The sequence below is a fragment of the Watersipora subatra genome, chromosome 10 (genome assembly GCF_963576615.1).
Source record: "Watersipora subatra chromosome 10, tzWatSuba1.1, whole genome shotgun sequence".
NCBI classification, from domain to species: Eukaryota; Metazoa; Bryozoa; class Gymnolaemata; order Cheilostomatida; family Watersiporidae; genus Watersipora; species Watersipora subatra.
Window position 1 is genome coordinate 24475685 of NC_088717.1, and position 15622 is coordinate 24491306.

General features: G+C 35.7%; 1 protein-coding gene across 1 annotated transcript in view; it reads right to left on the bottom strand.

Annotated features, from left to right (window-relative positions):
- Window positions 1–15622, bottom strand: part of LOC137405697 (leucine-rich repeat serine/threonine-protein kinase 1-like) — a 92686-nt gene that overhangs the window by 50236 nt on the left and 26828 nt on the right. The window contains exons 12-19 of the mRNA XM_068092052.1: window positions 14975–15088; window positions 12730–12892; window positions 11083–11221; window positions 9083–9266; window positions 7053–7238; window positions 3627–3769; window positions 2057–2220; window positions 86–189 (exon numbers count right to left, since the gene is read on the bottom strand). Of these exons, the coding sequence (XP_067948153.1) occupies window positions 86–189; window positions 2057–2220; window positions 3627–3769; window positions 7053–7238; window positions 9083–9266; window positions 11083–11221; window positions 12730–12892; window positions 14975–15088 (1197 nt within the window). The remainder of the gene's footprint in view (window positions 1–85; window positions 190–2056; window positions 2221–3626; window positions 3770–7052; window positions 7239–9082; window positions 9267–11082; window positions 11222–12729; window positions 12893–14974; window positions 15089–15622) is intronic.

Sequence of the window (15622 nt, forward strand, 5' to 3'; positions counted from 1 at the left end):
TTTGAGGGCTGCAGCAATGGTCCAAACCTCTAGGGAGTTCATCAATTGGTTTCAGTTTAAGAACTAGAGTATATCAACTGTTTACCTGTCCACCAAAGTCCCAGGTCTTAAACACCACCTTTCCCCTACCATCTCTCTTCTCAAATGTAAGATCCCCGATATCCACACCGACAGTGGACACTGTGTCACCTACATCATGGCATCAATATTCAAAGCCTCAAACACTGGATGTGCCACAGGCTAGCCAGCATTCAGCCTGAATGAGGCAGCAAATTTTTCACAAAAATTCTGTTCCTCGCTGAAGGGCATGGGTAACTCGCTAAATCATTTATACTAGTATGGGTCTACTACAGAGAGTCTTTAAGACGTGATCACATGAATTTCTAGATTTTATTAGAAAGTCTGGGTATTTTTCCATCATTTGAGATTTTGTTTGTCGATTTACGTGATCTGACTGCCAGGATGTTTCAAGATTAAAATTGACAAAACTTGCTCGCAGTTAAATGCTAAGAAATTATGTGCCCATATTTTCCTCAAAACGATGTCAATAGTCAAGCTTTCTTTTTGTCCCTCTCGTTATTGACATCTGCTATTGCGTTCAACTTTGCAGTCTTATGGGTCTTTATTGACATACATTTTATTTTGTATGCGCTCATAATTGTTGGAATAAAACTTCAAATACATTGCTTTAGCAAAGTTTCAAGAGATTTTAAAAATAGGTTGGTTAGAACTCGTCCCATTATTTATCTGTGAAAGCTGTGTAAACATATGAGTAGCCAATGCTGATGAGACTGTATATTTATCACTTATAAATCGGAAGCAGGAATATTGGCATCCTTTTGAGGAGGTCTGAGCCCGTCTTTTTTTTCTGAGTGTTTCAACTACAATCATGCTTTGTCAATTTTAATCTTAAAACATCTTGCTTGTCAGATCATGTAAAACAAAAACCAATTCTGAAGTGATAAAATATATCTACACTTTCTGATAAAATCTCTGATGTGATCACATCTTCAATAGTGCCACGCCTCTACGCCTCACGTGGGACTATTTTGTGGATCACACAAAATTTTAGTAGATTTATCAGAAAGTATCAGTAGTTTTCTATTCTCTGAGAATTTGTTTGTTGCTTTACGTGATCTGAAAGCCAGGATATTTCAACATTGAAATTGACAAAATTTGATTGGAGCTAAAATGATCAGATCAAACAAAAGTGCAATTATAATGTCTTATAATTGCAAAGAGATTAACAGTTTAGAGTTACGTAATGCTGTAACTTAAACACAACAGCCGATAGCAACGATAATAACTAGTAACATCATTCAGCATGTATTTTACTTCTGAGTGTTTTAATCCCTGATCAAGTTTTGTGAATTTTAATCTTGATACATCCTGGCAGTCATATCGCACCTAATGCAATCGCAAATAGTAGAAAAATATCGATACTTTCTGATATCATCTACTAAAGTTTTGTGTAAGTTCATCGTTAATACACTGCTAATCAACATACACTGACTTACTCCCTGCCAGAGCACCTACTCCACTAGCTCAATATCCCAACATATGGCTTGCAAACACCGTGCCATGTACACTGTCATGAATAGACTGAGAGCGAGTAAGCACAGATCACACGCTAGAGAGGGTCTCAATCGATGCCCCATAATAAACTTTTATTAAGCAGCCCTCAACATCAACTTTTTAAAGATAAACCATCACCATATGAACTTTATAAGACATACAGTGCATATAAAATACCTGTTACACCAGGTTTTACTAGTTGCTTTGTGAAATCACAGGAAATTAGCTGAAAAACCTGCTTACACCCTTAAAGTACCAGTACCTCACCATGACCTTTAAATGACCTTGATTACCACTGCCAGGTCTATGAGTAAGTTTAACTAACAGTGAATCAGTAAAATAAAGGAACGGCTACTTTACAGAATGAGAACTTGTTTCCTACTATCAAGCAAACATAGCGTTCAGAGGATCTGACCAAGTGACAGTAATAACTTAGCCTATACAGGTGGTTCTTTATAAAATAGTCAAATAGAAAACAAACCTGTTCTTCTGTCTCCAGCCACATTAGAGTTTGTGACTCGCTGATTGAAATGTTTGAATGGATTACTGGACTTTTCCACTCGTCTGAGAGCTGCCAGAAGTGATGTCTTGCCGATATTAGCTTGGCCAACTATCATAAGTTTCATAGAGGCGTATGGCTTGGCACTGTGATCAGAGCAATTAAAATGGCAAAGGCATAGGCTACAGTTTGACAAATTACATCACCAAAATTGCGGTATATTTTTATGGGAACCGTTACAATAAATTAGTTCGTTTAACGATCATTGCATATTAATGATAAAACAACTCCTAAAGGTGACCCAACATTTAATCATATTTTTTACTTCATTGGTAAGACAACTCCACAATAGGCTAGTCATTTACCTCTAATTGCACTTCACCGGTAAGACAACTCCTACAAATGGCTAGTTCATCTAATCCTAATTACCCTACGGGATGAAATTATTCGCTGAGTTACATTTCGCAAAAATTGTCTTTTAAAGCATATTCGTGGACCAAATTATTCGCGGATGAACACATTCGCGAATAAATTAACCCGTAAAAGCAATTAGCAATAGGGTAAAACCTTCACACGCGTATACCACGTGAATAGGTTTTTGTTTAGCTAAGAATGTTACGTTGATACTGCATCGAATAATTTCATCCTGTAGGGTATAACCAGCTAGCCTGACATCACTAGTTACAATCTGAGCACAAACAAAGACTATTTGTTAGGAATGACTCTATTCATTTAACGCCACTGGCTTAAATGAAGCGCGTGTTTAGCTGTGTATTTATCTGTTTACAAATTAATGATTTGATACGGAGTTGACTGGGTTTGTACATCTACAGTCATCAGTCCTCATAATGTCCTGCTAACTGTCTTCTTGATATTTTACATGAATGTATAGCCTGAGTACAGCATATCACAGTAGAGAGAAGCAAAAATACTGCTTTAAAGATTAGCTTATACAAAATTTCAGTAATTGTATCAAAAAGTATCAGTATTTTTTAACATTTGCGATTGTTTTCTATGTTTGAGTTGACCTGACTGCCACGATGTTTCAAGATTAAAATTGACAAAACTTGTTCGTGGATAAACACTCAAAAGAAAAATAGGTGCCAAAATGAAGTCGCTAATTGTGCGGCTGCTTGTCTCTCTCAGACAGGCAGAACTCTCACGCGTTCAATTTGCAGCATTACCTGTCTCTATTCTATGCTCACTTTCTTTTGAATCTTGAGCATTTTAATCGCGATCAAGTTTTGTCAATTTTAATCTTGAAACATCCTGGCAATCAGATTACCTCAAACATTAAAAGCAATTGCAAATGATTGAAAAATACCGATATTTTCTGATAAAATTTGCTAAAATTTTGTGAAAGTTCATCTTTAACAAACTATATCTTTCTTTATTGTGAATGTGAGGCACCTGCAGGCACCTGCAGGAAAAGGCAACACATGCACTGGTAGAATCACAGCCTATCCAAATTCGCTATGAGTCCTGTACTTGAGGAGAACAGCCCTTTTTTCATAGCTTCACCAAGAATGCAAATTTTTATCTGGCTACTTACTCTTTGAGTACAGAATTGAGAAAGCCTATTATGTCTGAAGTTCTGGCCTTCATTTCGATCTTCTCAGCAAGGGCGCCCTCTAGTGGGCAGCCAGTCAGCTCCATATTCCACAAGGACTTCAGCAATCCCATCTCTGGAGGAAGCTGGAAAGGATCATAACATACACAATAAGTGCAATGCAATAGAGGCAGAGAGCCAAACACTGATCAGCGAAAAGCACACTAACACATGCTGCCAGCAACACACTTCTAATCGCTGTGATTCGAATCACACCCATGCTTCGAATGGGTGGGCTTGTGGTTGGCTATGGGTGATATTGGTGTGTCGTGTGTCCAGTTGTAGAAATAAAGTTGTAGCAACTAATAAAGCGTCGCACTAGATTTGAACTCCGCCGCCTCCAGTTCTGGAGGCACATGAGCTAACCCATTAGGCCACATGGGCTACTTGTTAAACAATGGATTAATTGTGCTCGTAGTCAGTACATCAGTTAAAACATAGCGATTTGTGTCACGCATAACGTCACAAGAGCTGGCTTGATGGCTCTTGACCTTCACAGCTCTTATTATAGTAAGTTTAGCAATATACTAGCTTAAGTTACTCAAATTGATCCATTTGCTAACTTGAGAAGACATGGTAAAACGTAACCAATTGCAGCTACCCTAGGACACTTATATTTCGCTAGTATTTAGTTTCGTGAGTAGCACACAGAGTAAAATTTCGCTGCAACTTAATTTCGCGGCACTGATGAGTGCGAAGTTATAGTGGTGTGAAAATAAATGCAGTGGAAAAAACATTATATTCCTCAGGTCCAGTTCACTAATAAGAAAAAAATTCAATTTGGGAATAGTTCGTATTTGTAAACCACAGGTTGAAATGTGTGGGTGAGATCGACAATTCAATTTGATCACTTGCTGCCACTTGTTTCTTAGACTATCAATGACATCTAGGTCCCTCCCGCCGTGACTTTCACGCTCGAATCCCAAGAAGAAGAAAATAGATAGGTAACAACCAACTTCACAACCAAAACTGTATAACCCTTACGCTGCCATAAACGCATTTATGCGTTTTCTAGGGGCCACTGACATAAACGCATTTTCTGACTTTCTCAGAAATTGTCTGGTAACCTGATTTTATTATTTGTTGACCACATAACCCACGGTCTTTAAGTGTTTTATGAAATTGACTGTGTTGTCCGAAGATTTCTCTATAAAATCAGCCTAAAACAACAAAGCAATTTTAAACTTTTGTTTGAGAATTTCTAATCTAAAAACGAAGATTTTTCTGTGAGTTCATTAACTACCCCGCCCGAGTCATAAAACAGGTAATTAGTTGTTGTTGACATAATAGCCAGTTTAGATTTTTGTGATTATACAGATAATTAAAGTAGAACTTGAAAAATACTGTATACATATCATGAAGCAATATCGGCAATTTCGGTAAAATGGCTGGCACTAGGCCGGTAACCAATTTGTACATGATTGGCAGTGAAAGAGATAATGTGGTTGGACCTGATGAGGGTTGATATTGTTTTTGGATGGTAATAAAATTCATCACTGCAATAATTATTCTTCAATTTTACGACTTCACCTACCAGACTTTCATCCTCATCAGTTACAAATTCGGTGACTAAACTGATATTGCTTTGCCATGCTGCTCAGTTGGTGTATTAGCTATAATGAGTTTACCAGAAATTTCCCATTTATCCTAACCACAGACGAAAGTTGCCTGCATTTCTAATATTACGATTTTATTGTGGATATCAATGAACAAAGCTATTTAACTTCGCGTTTTCGCTCGTTCGTTATGATAGTTTAGTTTCGCTCATTAAATTTTCGCGAGAGGATTACACCGCGAAAGTTAGATGCCGCGAATACATAAGTGTCCTAGGGTACATTACCTATCACTGTTTATAAGCTGTTTCTTTATTACCCATGCAACATCGGACATTCAGTAGTTAAGTATATAAATTGCTTGCATTATTCAACATCATATTGCCATATGATGGCATCTTAAGCATAGCATTGCCAAATTCAAAATCATAAAAAAACATCTCCAATCAGTTCCAGATAAAATGTGGTCAAGTGAGGTTGTCTTCAATAAAACCATCCCAATTATAATGTCCAATATTATGATTTGACTGCAAACTAGCAAGATTGGACAGTTAATTTATCTTGATCAAAACCTGAAAAAAAACAATACGAGTTTGCGATGAGATCATTACTTTTAAAATGCACCGTCTGACTGGTTACTGACACTTAAAAATGACGAACGTTTATTTCAAATTATGGAACATTTAAAGTATTCAACAACCCTCTTTATATATATATATATATAAATATATTTCTCAAAGTATGTCCATATGTCTGTCTGCATTCCGGCTATAGCTATTGCTACAATAACTGTAGCTGGACAACAATGCTGACACAGCATCATGGAGTACTGTCATTAGAAGCCTAGCAGCTTACTGGGATTTTCCATAGACAATATGTCAGGCTAAAAGCTTGAAAGTTTCAGTTGTTTGACAAAGTTTTAAAACTTTTACAGTTGTTTTTATTTTCTCTCTTAATTTATTTCAACTACACGACACACTTCTCTCATGATATGTAGTTTGAAAGTTATAATGGCAAATGTTGTTATATGTTAAATACAAATCAATATTTTGTCCAGACTTTTTTATTACTCGGGCAACGCCGAGTGGCACAGCTAGTATATATATAATTATATATACATACATACATTATATATATAAACCGTTAGAAAGCTCAGAAGCTTGGAATTTTTTCACCATTTGCAAGAAAAAGGGGTCTTACCGTAAAAAAATGCAAACATCAACTCTACAGCAGAGAAGATTTGATTAACTTTTTCAACAAATACTTTTTTTGTAAATTATTCTTAATGCATCAAATATGTTATTGCCATCACCAACATTTTCCATTTTTAAACGTATCATGTAAAAAATATTCTACAATTACAAAAGGAACCCCTAAAAAAACCGCACTGACTTCATGTGCAGCAAAACTGATTTTCTAAAACTTCCATACATTCACCTATGCTCACACATCTATATATATATATATATATATATATAAATCTCAAAGTTTGTCATGGTCTGTTTGGATGTCTGCTTGTCCAGTTATAGCTATTATTAGCTACTACTTGTTCATTATCTCACATTTAAATTTAAACACTTTTATAGTTGGTTGTTTTATTTTGTTTCTTAATTTATTTGACCTGCACAAAACATTTTTCTCATAATATGAAGTTTGAAAATTAGACGGGTAACTGCTGTTATACGTTAAATAAAAACAATTTTTTTTGCAAAGACTTTTATTACCCGGGCAACGCCGAGCATTCATCTAGTTATGCATATCATCAGTTAGATAAACCCAAGTCTTAAAGATGCTAGAAGACAGTATGCCAACTTACATCTCGAATAAGGTTGTACCCTAGATTGAGTTGGGTCAAGTCCGTATGCTCAGCGATGACCGACGGCATCTGTTTGATCTCATTATGACTGAGGTCAAGCTGAGTGACCTTTGGATAAAGCAGGCCTAGGTCAGCCACTGAACCAGACTTGGAGCTCTTCTCAGAGTTGGCATCACTTTCCATCTGCTAGCAATGTACGTTTAGAGTAAAAATAGCAAAACACACTGACACTAAAGCAACTACAACCTACAGCAACTACACTGCACTCATTGCTCTTTTTATCGTAAGAGAGAAACGAGGTCACTATGTGTAAGTTCACCTGAGTGAGCATAAGACTTCTAGAACTTTCTACACTGATACACTACTTATAGCTAGCAGTGCCGCTGTACTTTCGAAGACATTATACAATGTGACACAAAATAGTAAAATGCTAGGGACAAATACAGCGGAACCTCTACTTGCAAAAGACTACATGCAAAATTTTTGAGTTGCAAAAGGGCTTTTCAAAGAAATATTGCTTTCCCTTACAAATGATATTTCTAAGGCCGAACGACCTTTTGAACTTTGGCCTGTTAGTCTGTTCCATGTGTGAGCCAGTTTGCTTCCCACAGGTATGACGTACAGCGCATCTCACTCATCTCCGGTCAGTCAATGACAAGTATTGTGTTTTGTTTTCAGTCATTATATAATTTGGAGTTATCATATAACACATACAGAGTGGGGCAACTTTCGTTTCTACCAAAACAAGTTTCGGGTTTTCTGTGTGATGACATCATTTTCAGTTTGTGCCCATGGAAATGAAATGAAAATTAATCTTTCTACTTGAAACATTTGTACCGGACAAAACAAAAACCAAGACAACAATGCAACAACAACCTATTCTGAGAGCTGTCCTTTTTTATTTTTTGCGGTCTTTGCTTAGCCTCGTCTAGACACACACCAAAGGTAAACAAACATATCTTTCGTAGTTTGTATTCAATATTTCTCTGTTCTTTCCACTTTCCATACATATTTTTTTTCCATTAATTATGTGGTAATATAATTCTAACATGAATTTGTTAGCAATTTGAACTAGTGAATGTATTTATCATTTATAACAACCTTTATACCTGAATTTTGTGGTGGCTTAGCTTAGAACAGTTTGGTGCATTTATATGATAAAATCAGTTTCTACTTGAAAAACGTTTTACTTAGAAAACGGTTTTCAGAACAAACTACTTTTGTACATAGAGGTTTCACTGTACAGCTTGTAAGACTAGCCTTTAACATGACAAAGACCTTTCCTTTCGAATAGAAACAACCAATCAGAAACCATACAGACATAGGTCAAAGTTCGCTAACCAATAGTAATGATGAGATGAAGCCACTAAATGGGGCTCATCATGAATGATATACCATCATACAATGGTGATCATAATAATGGGACCGCCTGGTAACTTCATAATAATCTTTTTCATTTATGGCATAAACTTCCTCTCCTTATAACCTCAGACCATACATAAGTGAAAAGCAAATTTTCTAAACATTCTGTCTACCACCAAAGATGCACTCCAGCAATAAAATCTGTTTAATGAGCACCCATTATATCCTATCAGGTCTGTCTAGGCTTATGGTGTCATAGCAAATACTAGGATGCTAAAAATACTTTAAAGGAACTTAAAAACACCACAAATTAACTTTTATAGAGCTATGTTATAAAATCATGTAAAATTAAGTTGCCTTTTCCACAAATTTGAACAATGTTTTTTGGTTTTTGTACCGCTTTATGCCGAAAATGCCATATTGTACCAAAATCAAACTAATAAAGCAAATATAAGTTAGTTTTACATAATATTCTTAACCAGTACATTCTGAGCTTTTCATTTATGTGCATATTGTCATAATTCACATAATAGCGACGGAGCAATATATGAATTAACAACAAAGAATGAGTTTATTTTACAATTAATTAAAATAATTACAATCACCACTGTTACTGTAACAGTGGTACTGACAGTACATCGTTTGACGTATTAGCAGCATATGTGTACCTGATTGGCAGAGGTAAAAATCACTTCAGTAAGTTGATTATGTGAGATATTGAGTGAAGTCAGATTGTCAAATCGTAGAGATCTGTGCGCGCAGAGCTCGCTGCTCAGTGATACAGCTGAATTAGTACTTCCTGTTGAGGCTCTATTTCGTGCTGAGTAAGCATCAGGAATGACAGAAGAATCCCTGAAATAGTGTGTACGATAATGTGATATGTACAAGTACTCCACCTTCAGTGATATATACAAGTATCCTGTGATATGTACAAGTACTACTCCTGTAACATGTACAAGTATCCTGTAATATGTACAAGTATCCTGTAATATATACAAGTATCCTGTAATATATACAAGTATCCTGTAATATGTACAAGTATCCTGTAATATGTACAAGTATCCTGTGATATGTACAAGTATCCTGTAATATATACAAGTATCCTGTAATATATACAAGTATCCTGTAATATGGACAAGTATCCTGTAATATGTACAAGTATCCTGTAATATATACAAGTATCCTGTAATATATACAAGTATCCTGTAATATGGACAAGTATCCTGTAATATGTACAAGTATCCTGCAATATGTACAAGTATCCTGTAATATATACAAGTATCCTGTAATATGGACAAGTATCCTGTAATATGTACAAGTATCCTGCAATATGTACAAGTATCCTGTAATATATACAAGTATTCTGTAATATATACAAGTATCCTGTAATATGTACAAGTATCCTGTAATATGTACAAGTATCCTGTAATATGTACAAGTATCCTGTAATATATACAAGTATCCTGTAATATATACAAGTATCCTGTAATATATACAAGTATCCTGTAATATATACAAGTATCCTGTAATATGGACAAGTATCCTGTAATATGTACAAGTATCCTGTAATATATACAAGTATCCTGTAATATGTACAAGTATCCTGTGATATGTACAAGTACTACTCCTGTAACATGTACAAGTATCCTGTAATATGTACAAGTATCCTGTAATATATACAAGTATCCTGTAATATGTACAAGTATCCTGTGAAAACTAAACCTGCGATAGATGCGAGTACTACAACTATGAATTTTCGTGTTCATGAAATTAAACGCAAGATAATACAATCTTCAACTGTAGGAAGTTATTGTATTAGCCATAATGATATATTAGTAATTAACACACATTTATCTCGGATCTTCTTAGCAACATCATAACATGTACAAGCCGTTGTGTGAAAAAATATTTTTACCCTACGAACCAGTAAAGTATTTAAGACGCACACTATTCCCGCTGTAGCCCTAAAACCATAGAAGTGAAGAGATGTACCAAAACTAGGATTTATATTCATCTGTTAGAATTTAAAGGTTAACTGTTAATTTTTGAGCTTTCAAAAGCTTGTAATCACATTTCCACATATTTTGCACCTACAACGCAGCAGAGTAAGACAGGGTGAACCTTTTGATACCAAATAACAGTAATGTGAACTTTGTTGCAAGTCAACCTTCAAGTTCTCAGAAACGATTGGTCTTGGTCAGGTTTGATGCAAACAAAGAATTCCAAAAGACACGCAGAAACAAATTTCCAAAACAAAGCTGTATTGCACCATCATTCCAAAATGCAATAAAAGTAACATAAAATGAAAGCGGTGGTGGCATTGCCAAAAATATTACTAACATAAAACCTTGAAGCCGATAAACAATGAAGTATATTTTAGTTAAACTCAATGCTAAATGTTGATATTGTCATACTGCAGGCAAGCTGTTAACTTTGAAACAAGGTAGGACAACTCTTTCATTTATCAACCTGCCTCTGAGATAAAAAAGATTATAACAGAAAGACTCAGCTTTTATGTTAATAGATAGTATAGTTAATAATCTGTCAAGCAGTTTACATGTACGTATCGAGAAGGCTGCTGATCTACTATGAAATAGAGAATATGAAAGTAGAGATTTAGGCTTGAAGAACATATACTTGTAAACCAGACTTATAAAGGTACATGTACCTGTGCTTGTGATCCTTGCGTGGTGGTACATAGCAGTGCCACCTCGCATCATCCTCTGGCTCATCAGTGGCCATCTTCTTTAGCTTGTTATTGGAAAGATTGAGAGCCGTCAGAGCTTTGGGGTACATGACTGCCGCCCCTGTATAGAGATGGATAAATGACACAGTCTATGTCAATAATTATGACTACAATTATATATTATATTATTACAATATCATTATACTATACTATATTATTATATTATACTATAATTATGACTCTGTAGTTTACCAATATCCATCTACCGACGATGCTCTAACGAATCTATGTTTATACAGTCGTACCTCGACCTATGCGCCTAATGCAAATTTTCAATATAAAATAACTACCGTAAGTCCTTATGCTCAAGCCGCGCGGCTTGTCGTTGGGCGCGGCTTCTGATTCAAGGTCATAGGCCGCGGCTAAAGCCAAGTTTTTAAAACTTACGTGAAGCGTAGGGCGGCTTCTCGATAAATGCGGTCTCTGCTCAGTTCCACGCTATAACCATAAAATCGCAGTCATGATACACTTTTATGTACGGGATTTTGGCGCCCTACTCGTTTATTTTCAAGGTCATGTTTATGGAATACTTTAGACTAAAGAAGAATTTATCCCTAATGTTTAACTCACCACTCGTAGGTTGACAAAACCGTTTAATTCTTGACCGGCATATTTCCATAAACGTGAAGCCCTCTAACAGCGCAATAAAAATCTAGCTGAGACATGGCAAGTAAGTTCTTGATGCAAGGGTTTAGGAATTTTAGTTCGAACTTGGAGGTAAAAGAAAATTATTTTCACATGTACTGATATAGCCTGTTTTCTTATTCGAAAGGACGGGGGTATAGCGAAACCCTTCTCAACACTCCGCTTCCGAAGGGGTCAAGGACGACAAAACCTCAGTCATTAGCCGCGGTCTGTGGGCATACGCGGCTTGTTGGAGGATTATTTTTTCTTTCGTGAGTCATCTGGTTTGAGCACAAGCCGCGTGGCTTGAGCATGAGGACTTAGGGTACATACAAAATTAATCTGTTCCTATCCTCTGAAAAAATGAACTTAAAAACAGGTTACTAGTTAGTTACAGATAGTGGCTACTATCTGCAACAAAATGTACCATTATTATGTAGAGTATGGAGTTATTACCTTCGAGACTTTATAAAAGGTACACATAAAGATACACATGCAGACAATTAAAAATAGGTTTTAATATTACACGAGACTTTTTCTAATTTTGTCTTCATTTTTGTTTTACTTAATATTTTCTTTAAGCTTGACTCTTTTTCACCGCGATTTCACCTTCGCTTTTAGTCGGCCTTTTTCAAACCTTTTTAACTGATCTAATGAGAAAGACCAATCTATGCTGTTCTCATAAGTAGCCTCTCGCATACTCGGCCATTTAGCGGCTGCATGGAAGGCTGTCTCGTATTTCAAAGCAAAGTTTGCTCAGGATTTGGCTCGTATCTCAAATTTGTCTTGTATCTCAAAGCAAAGATTTGCTCAGGATTTGGCTCGTATCTCAAATTTCCCTTATGTTGAGCCACTTCTATGTTGAGGTATTACTGTAGTCTGTATTAGAGCAAGTTGAATTATAATAATATAATATAAATAATACGATTCTTCCGTACCACTCACCCATCACACTAATGGAATTATGGGAGAGGTTAAGTCTCATCAGTTTAGGTGCTAAACAGGCCAGACCTAAAGGCACGTGCTTGAGGCAGTTGTGAGAAAGGTTGATAGTGGTAAGTGTGGCATCTGGGTTCCATGCTGACTCAAAGGAGTCAACCACCTCGAGCTGCAGAACAAATACAGTGCAAGAGTTGAAGCTGTGAGCAAGCAACAGAAGCCGTAACCACTAAGTTATGAAGACCTTTTAATGAGCTTTGATGACCAGTAGGTTTTCTAGACACGATGACGAATGTTCAGGATGATTTTCAAGTTGGTTTGAAAACTATCTCTATGATTTGTGCTGAACACTTTATGATTGATAACTCTATGAGGTCTATAAAAATGTTTATACGGTTTGAGCATTAGTTCTGCTATCGAGTCTAAATGAAAAACTCAGTTCTATTGACACAAAGACTGGATATATATACATGTATTACTTTATATATTAATTTATTGGCAATAATTTCATTTCAAAATAAAAATGTTTTTCAAATTGTGCTACACAACAATAATAAAGCATAAAATAAAAAAACAGGCCAAAATTTAGCGGCTAAAATCGAATAAATAGTTTGACAAATAGTGTTTAAAATACCTTTTAGTACATAATACTATTTTTCCAGATGAACACCTAACGTGTTAAATACTCTGAATACACACTTGAACAAAACAGTAACTGGAAGGAAGGGGAAACAGTCTTAATGACACTATATCTGGTGTGCCAGCTGTTCAAGTAACTATATATGTAAAATTTCAAAAAATTGAAAACTTCAAAGCAGACTCTGAAATGGTGACAATTTGCTTTCCAGCAAAATATACGTCTTCAACTCATTCATGGATTTTAACAAAGTTGAATAGCTTGGAGAACCGGTATTATATCAAATATCAAAAGCCAACTGTTTTTAAACTGATATTCAGACCGTATAAAATATATTTGTGCTTGAGAACTCAAGTGAGACGAGCAGCAGATGAACCAAAGAAATCCATAAACTGCATGAAAAGCATCTCGATAATATTCTTGACTAACATCAGGGTTCAGAGAGCGTAAATATTCACTAACTATATATATAAATTTCAGTATTTGTCTGTTTGAGCACCCTGTGTCCAGTTATAGTGATTAAAACCTAGCAATGAAAAATCCGTACCACAGAATATATGTTATTAAAACCTCCAATTCACAAGGCGACAACCTAACCCATTAATCTACACAGGTTCAAAAGGATTCATTAGACAGATAGTCATTGTCCGGATTAAAATCCTCATAGCGACTCTGTGTTAGGCGCAACGTCGCTAAAGCTTGCTCTCACGGCTCTGATTAGTAAGTTTAACAATACGGATAATAGCTTACTCAAATTAGCCAATGATCACTACATTACCTGCCACTGTTTATAAGCTGTTTTTTGATACCTGTGCAACGCCGGACATTAGGCTAGTCTTTACTATAATAAGAGGTGTGTTCGTTCATCAGTCTGTTCAAAGTCCCACTTGTAGGTTGGGAATAACGATTACATCGTACAGGATTCTAATCCACAAACTTTTGCCTGCTCCGCGCTCTACCATCTACGCTAATCATTTAGTTTTAGTTGTAATAGAATTATTGTTCACATACTTATTCTGTGTACTTTATTGCTTTGTAGCTTTATTACAGAAGATTGGACTGGCGAAAGGCCAGTGTCTATAGAATAGAGACCACATCTGTATGTTCCTGCATATAGTAAACACAGTAAGCAGTCTGACTTGGCTGTACTAATTGGTTAGAGTTGTTTTCTTTTAGGCACTGATTTGAGCAAAAAAGTTCTTTTGTAAAATTATTGAGAGAGCAGCAATAAGCTGAGCAAGCTGATGCAGCCTGTCATAACCTCACTTATCACTCTCTGCATTTATTAGATCTGAAATCTTGTTAAAGAACTAAAATCATTGGTATTCGATGCATCGAAAGTGAACTGCATATATGTCACAGATTTTTTAAAGAAAAAACTTGAAGTGCAATACGGTAATTTCTGAGAAGATCGTATGCAATAAAAATTCCCCGAATTCTAGTGATCGACCACAGACTTCACGGACTAATAAACTGCCAGTTCATTCAACGCAATTATCAAACTTGGGGCTAAGATTTTGATCATTTTTCTTTGCCACCAGCTCAAACTTTGGAAATACTAACACCTAGTTTTAGACTAAAGACTTGCGAGAGAATATCAGATTGATTACCCACCATCTCTGGCCAGCGGTTGACGACCATAGATTTACTGTTGGACCCGCTTGAACTCCTCTCGTATGGTTTGTTCTCAATAATCAAACCATCTGTCATGTCTATGATAGACCAATCCTAGAAAGATCAGACAACACTTACCTACTACAGCAGTTTGATGACCTTCAAATAATACTGAAAGCATGTCACTACAATCCAGCCTGTAAATAGCCCAGCTTCATAATATAACAGTGTCGAATGTTTGATTAAATATTTGCTAGAAAAACACTGTAATTCACTTAGCTCATTCCACAGCCTGACATGCCTGCGATTCCCTTAGTAAATACTACACGCAGCAGTAAAGCAAACACGCAATAGGAGAGCGCGATAAAATACATTAATGCAAAAGTAATTGATAAAAAGAACTTAACGGTATATAATTATTTTACCTTAAAGACACTACCAAAAAGTTTAGATTTGACAATGCCTAGACTCAGTATTAAAAAAAGTAATAAAAATAGAAAGCAATTACTCCAACTTACATTAGAAATAGTTCAACAGAACTTGATTTATATATTTTATTATTTTGTATTATGTTCTATTTCTACCAGCTTTTTGCTTTAAGTAATTTCATATAAAAAATTAAACATGAACAGCCAAAATCATGAGTAA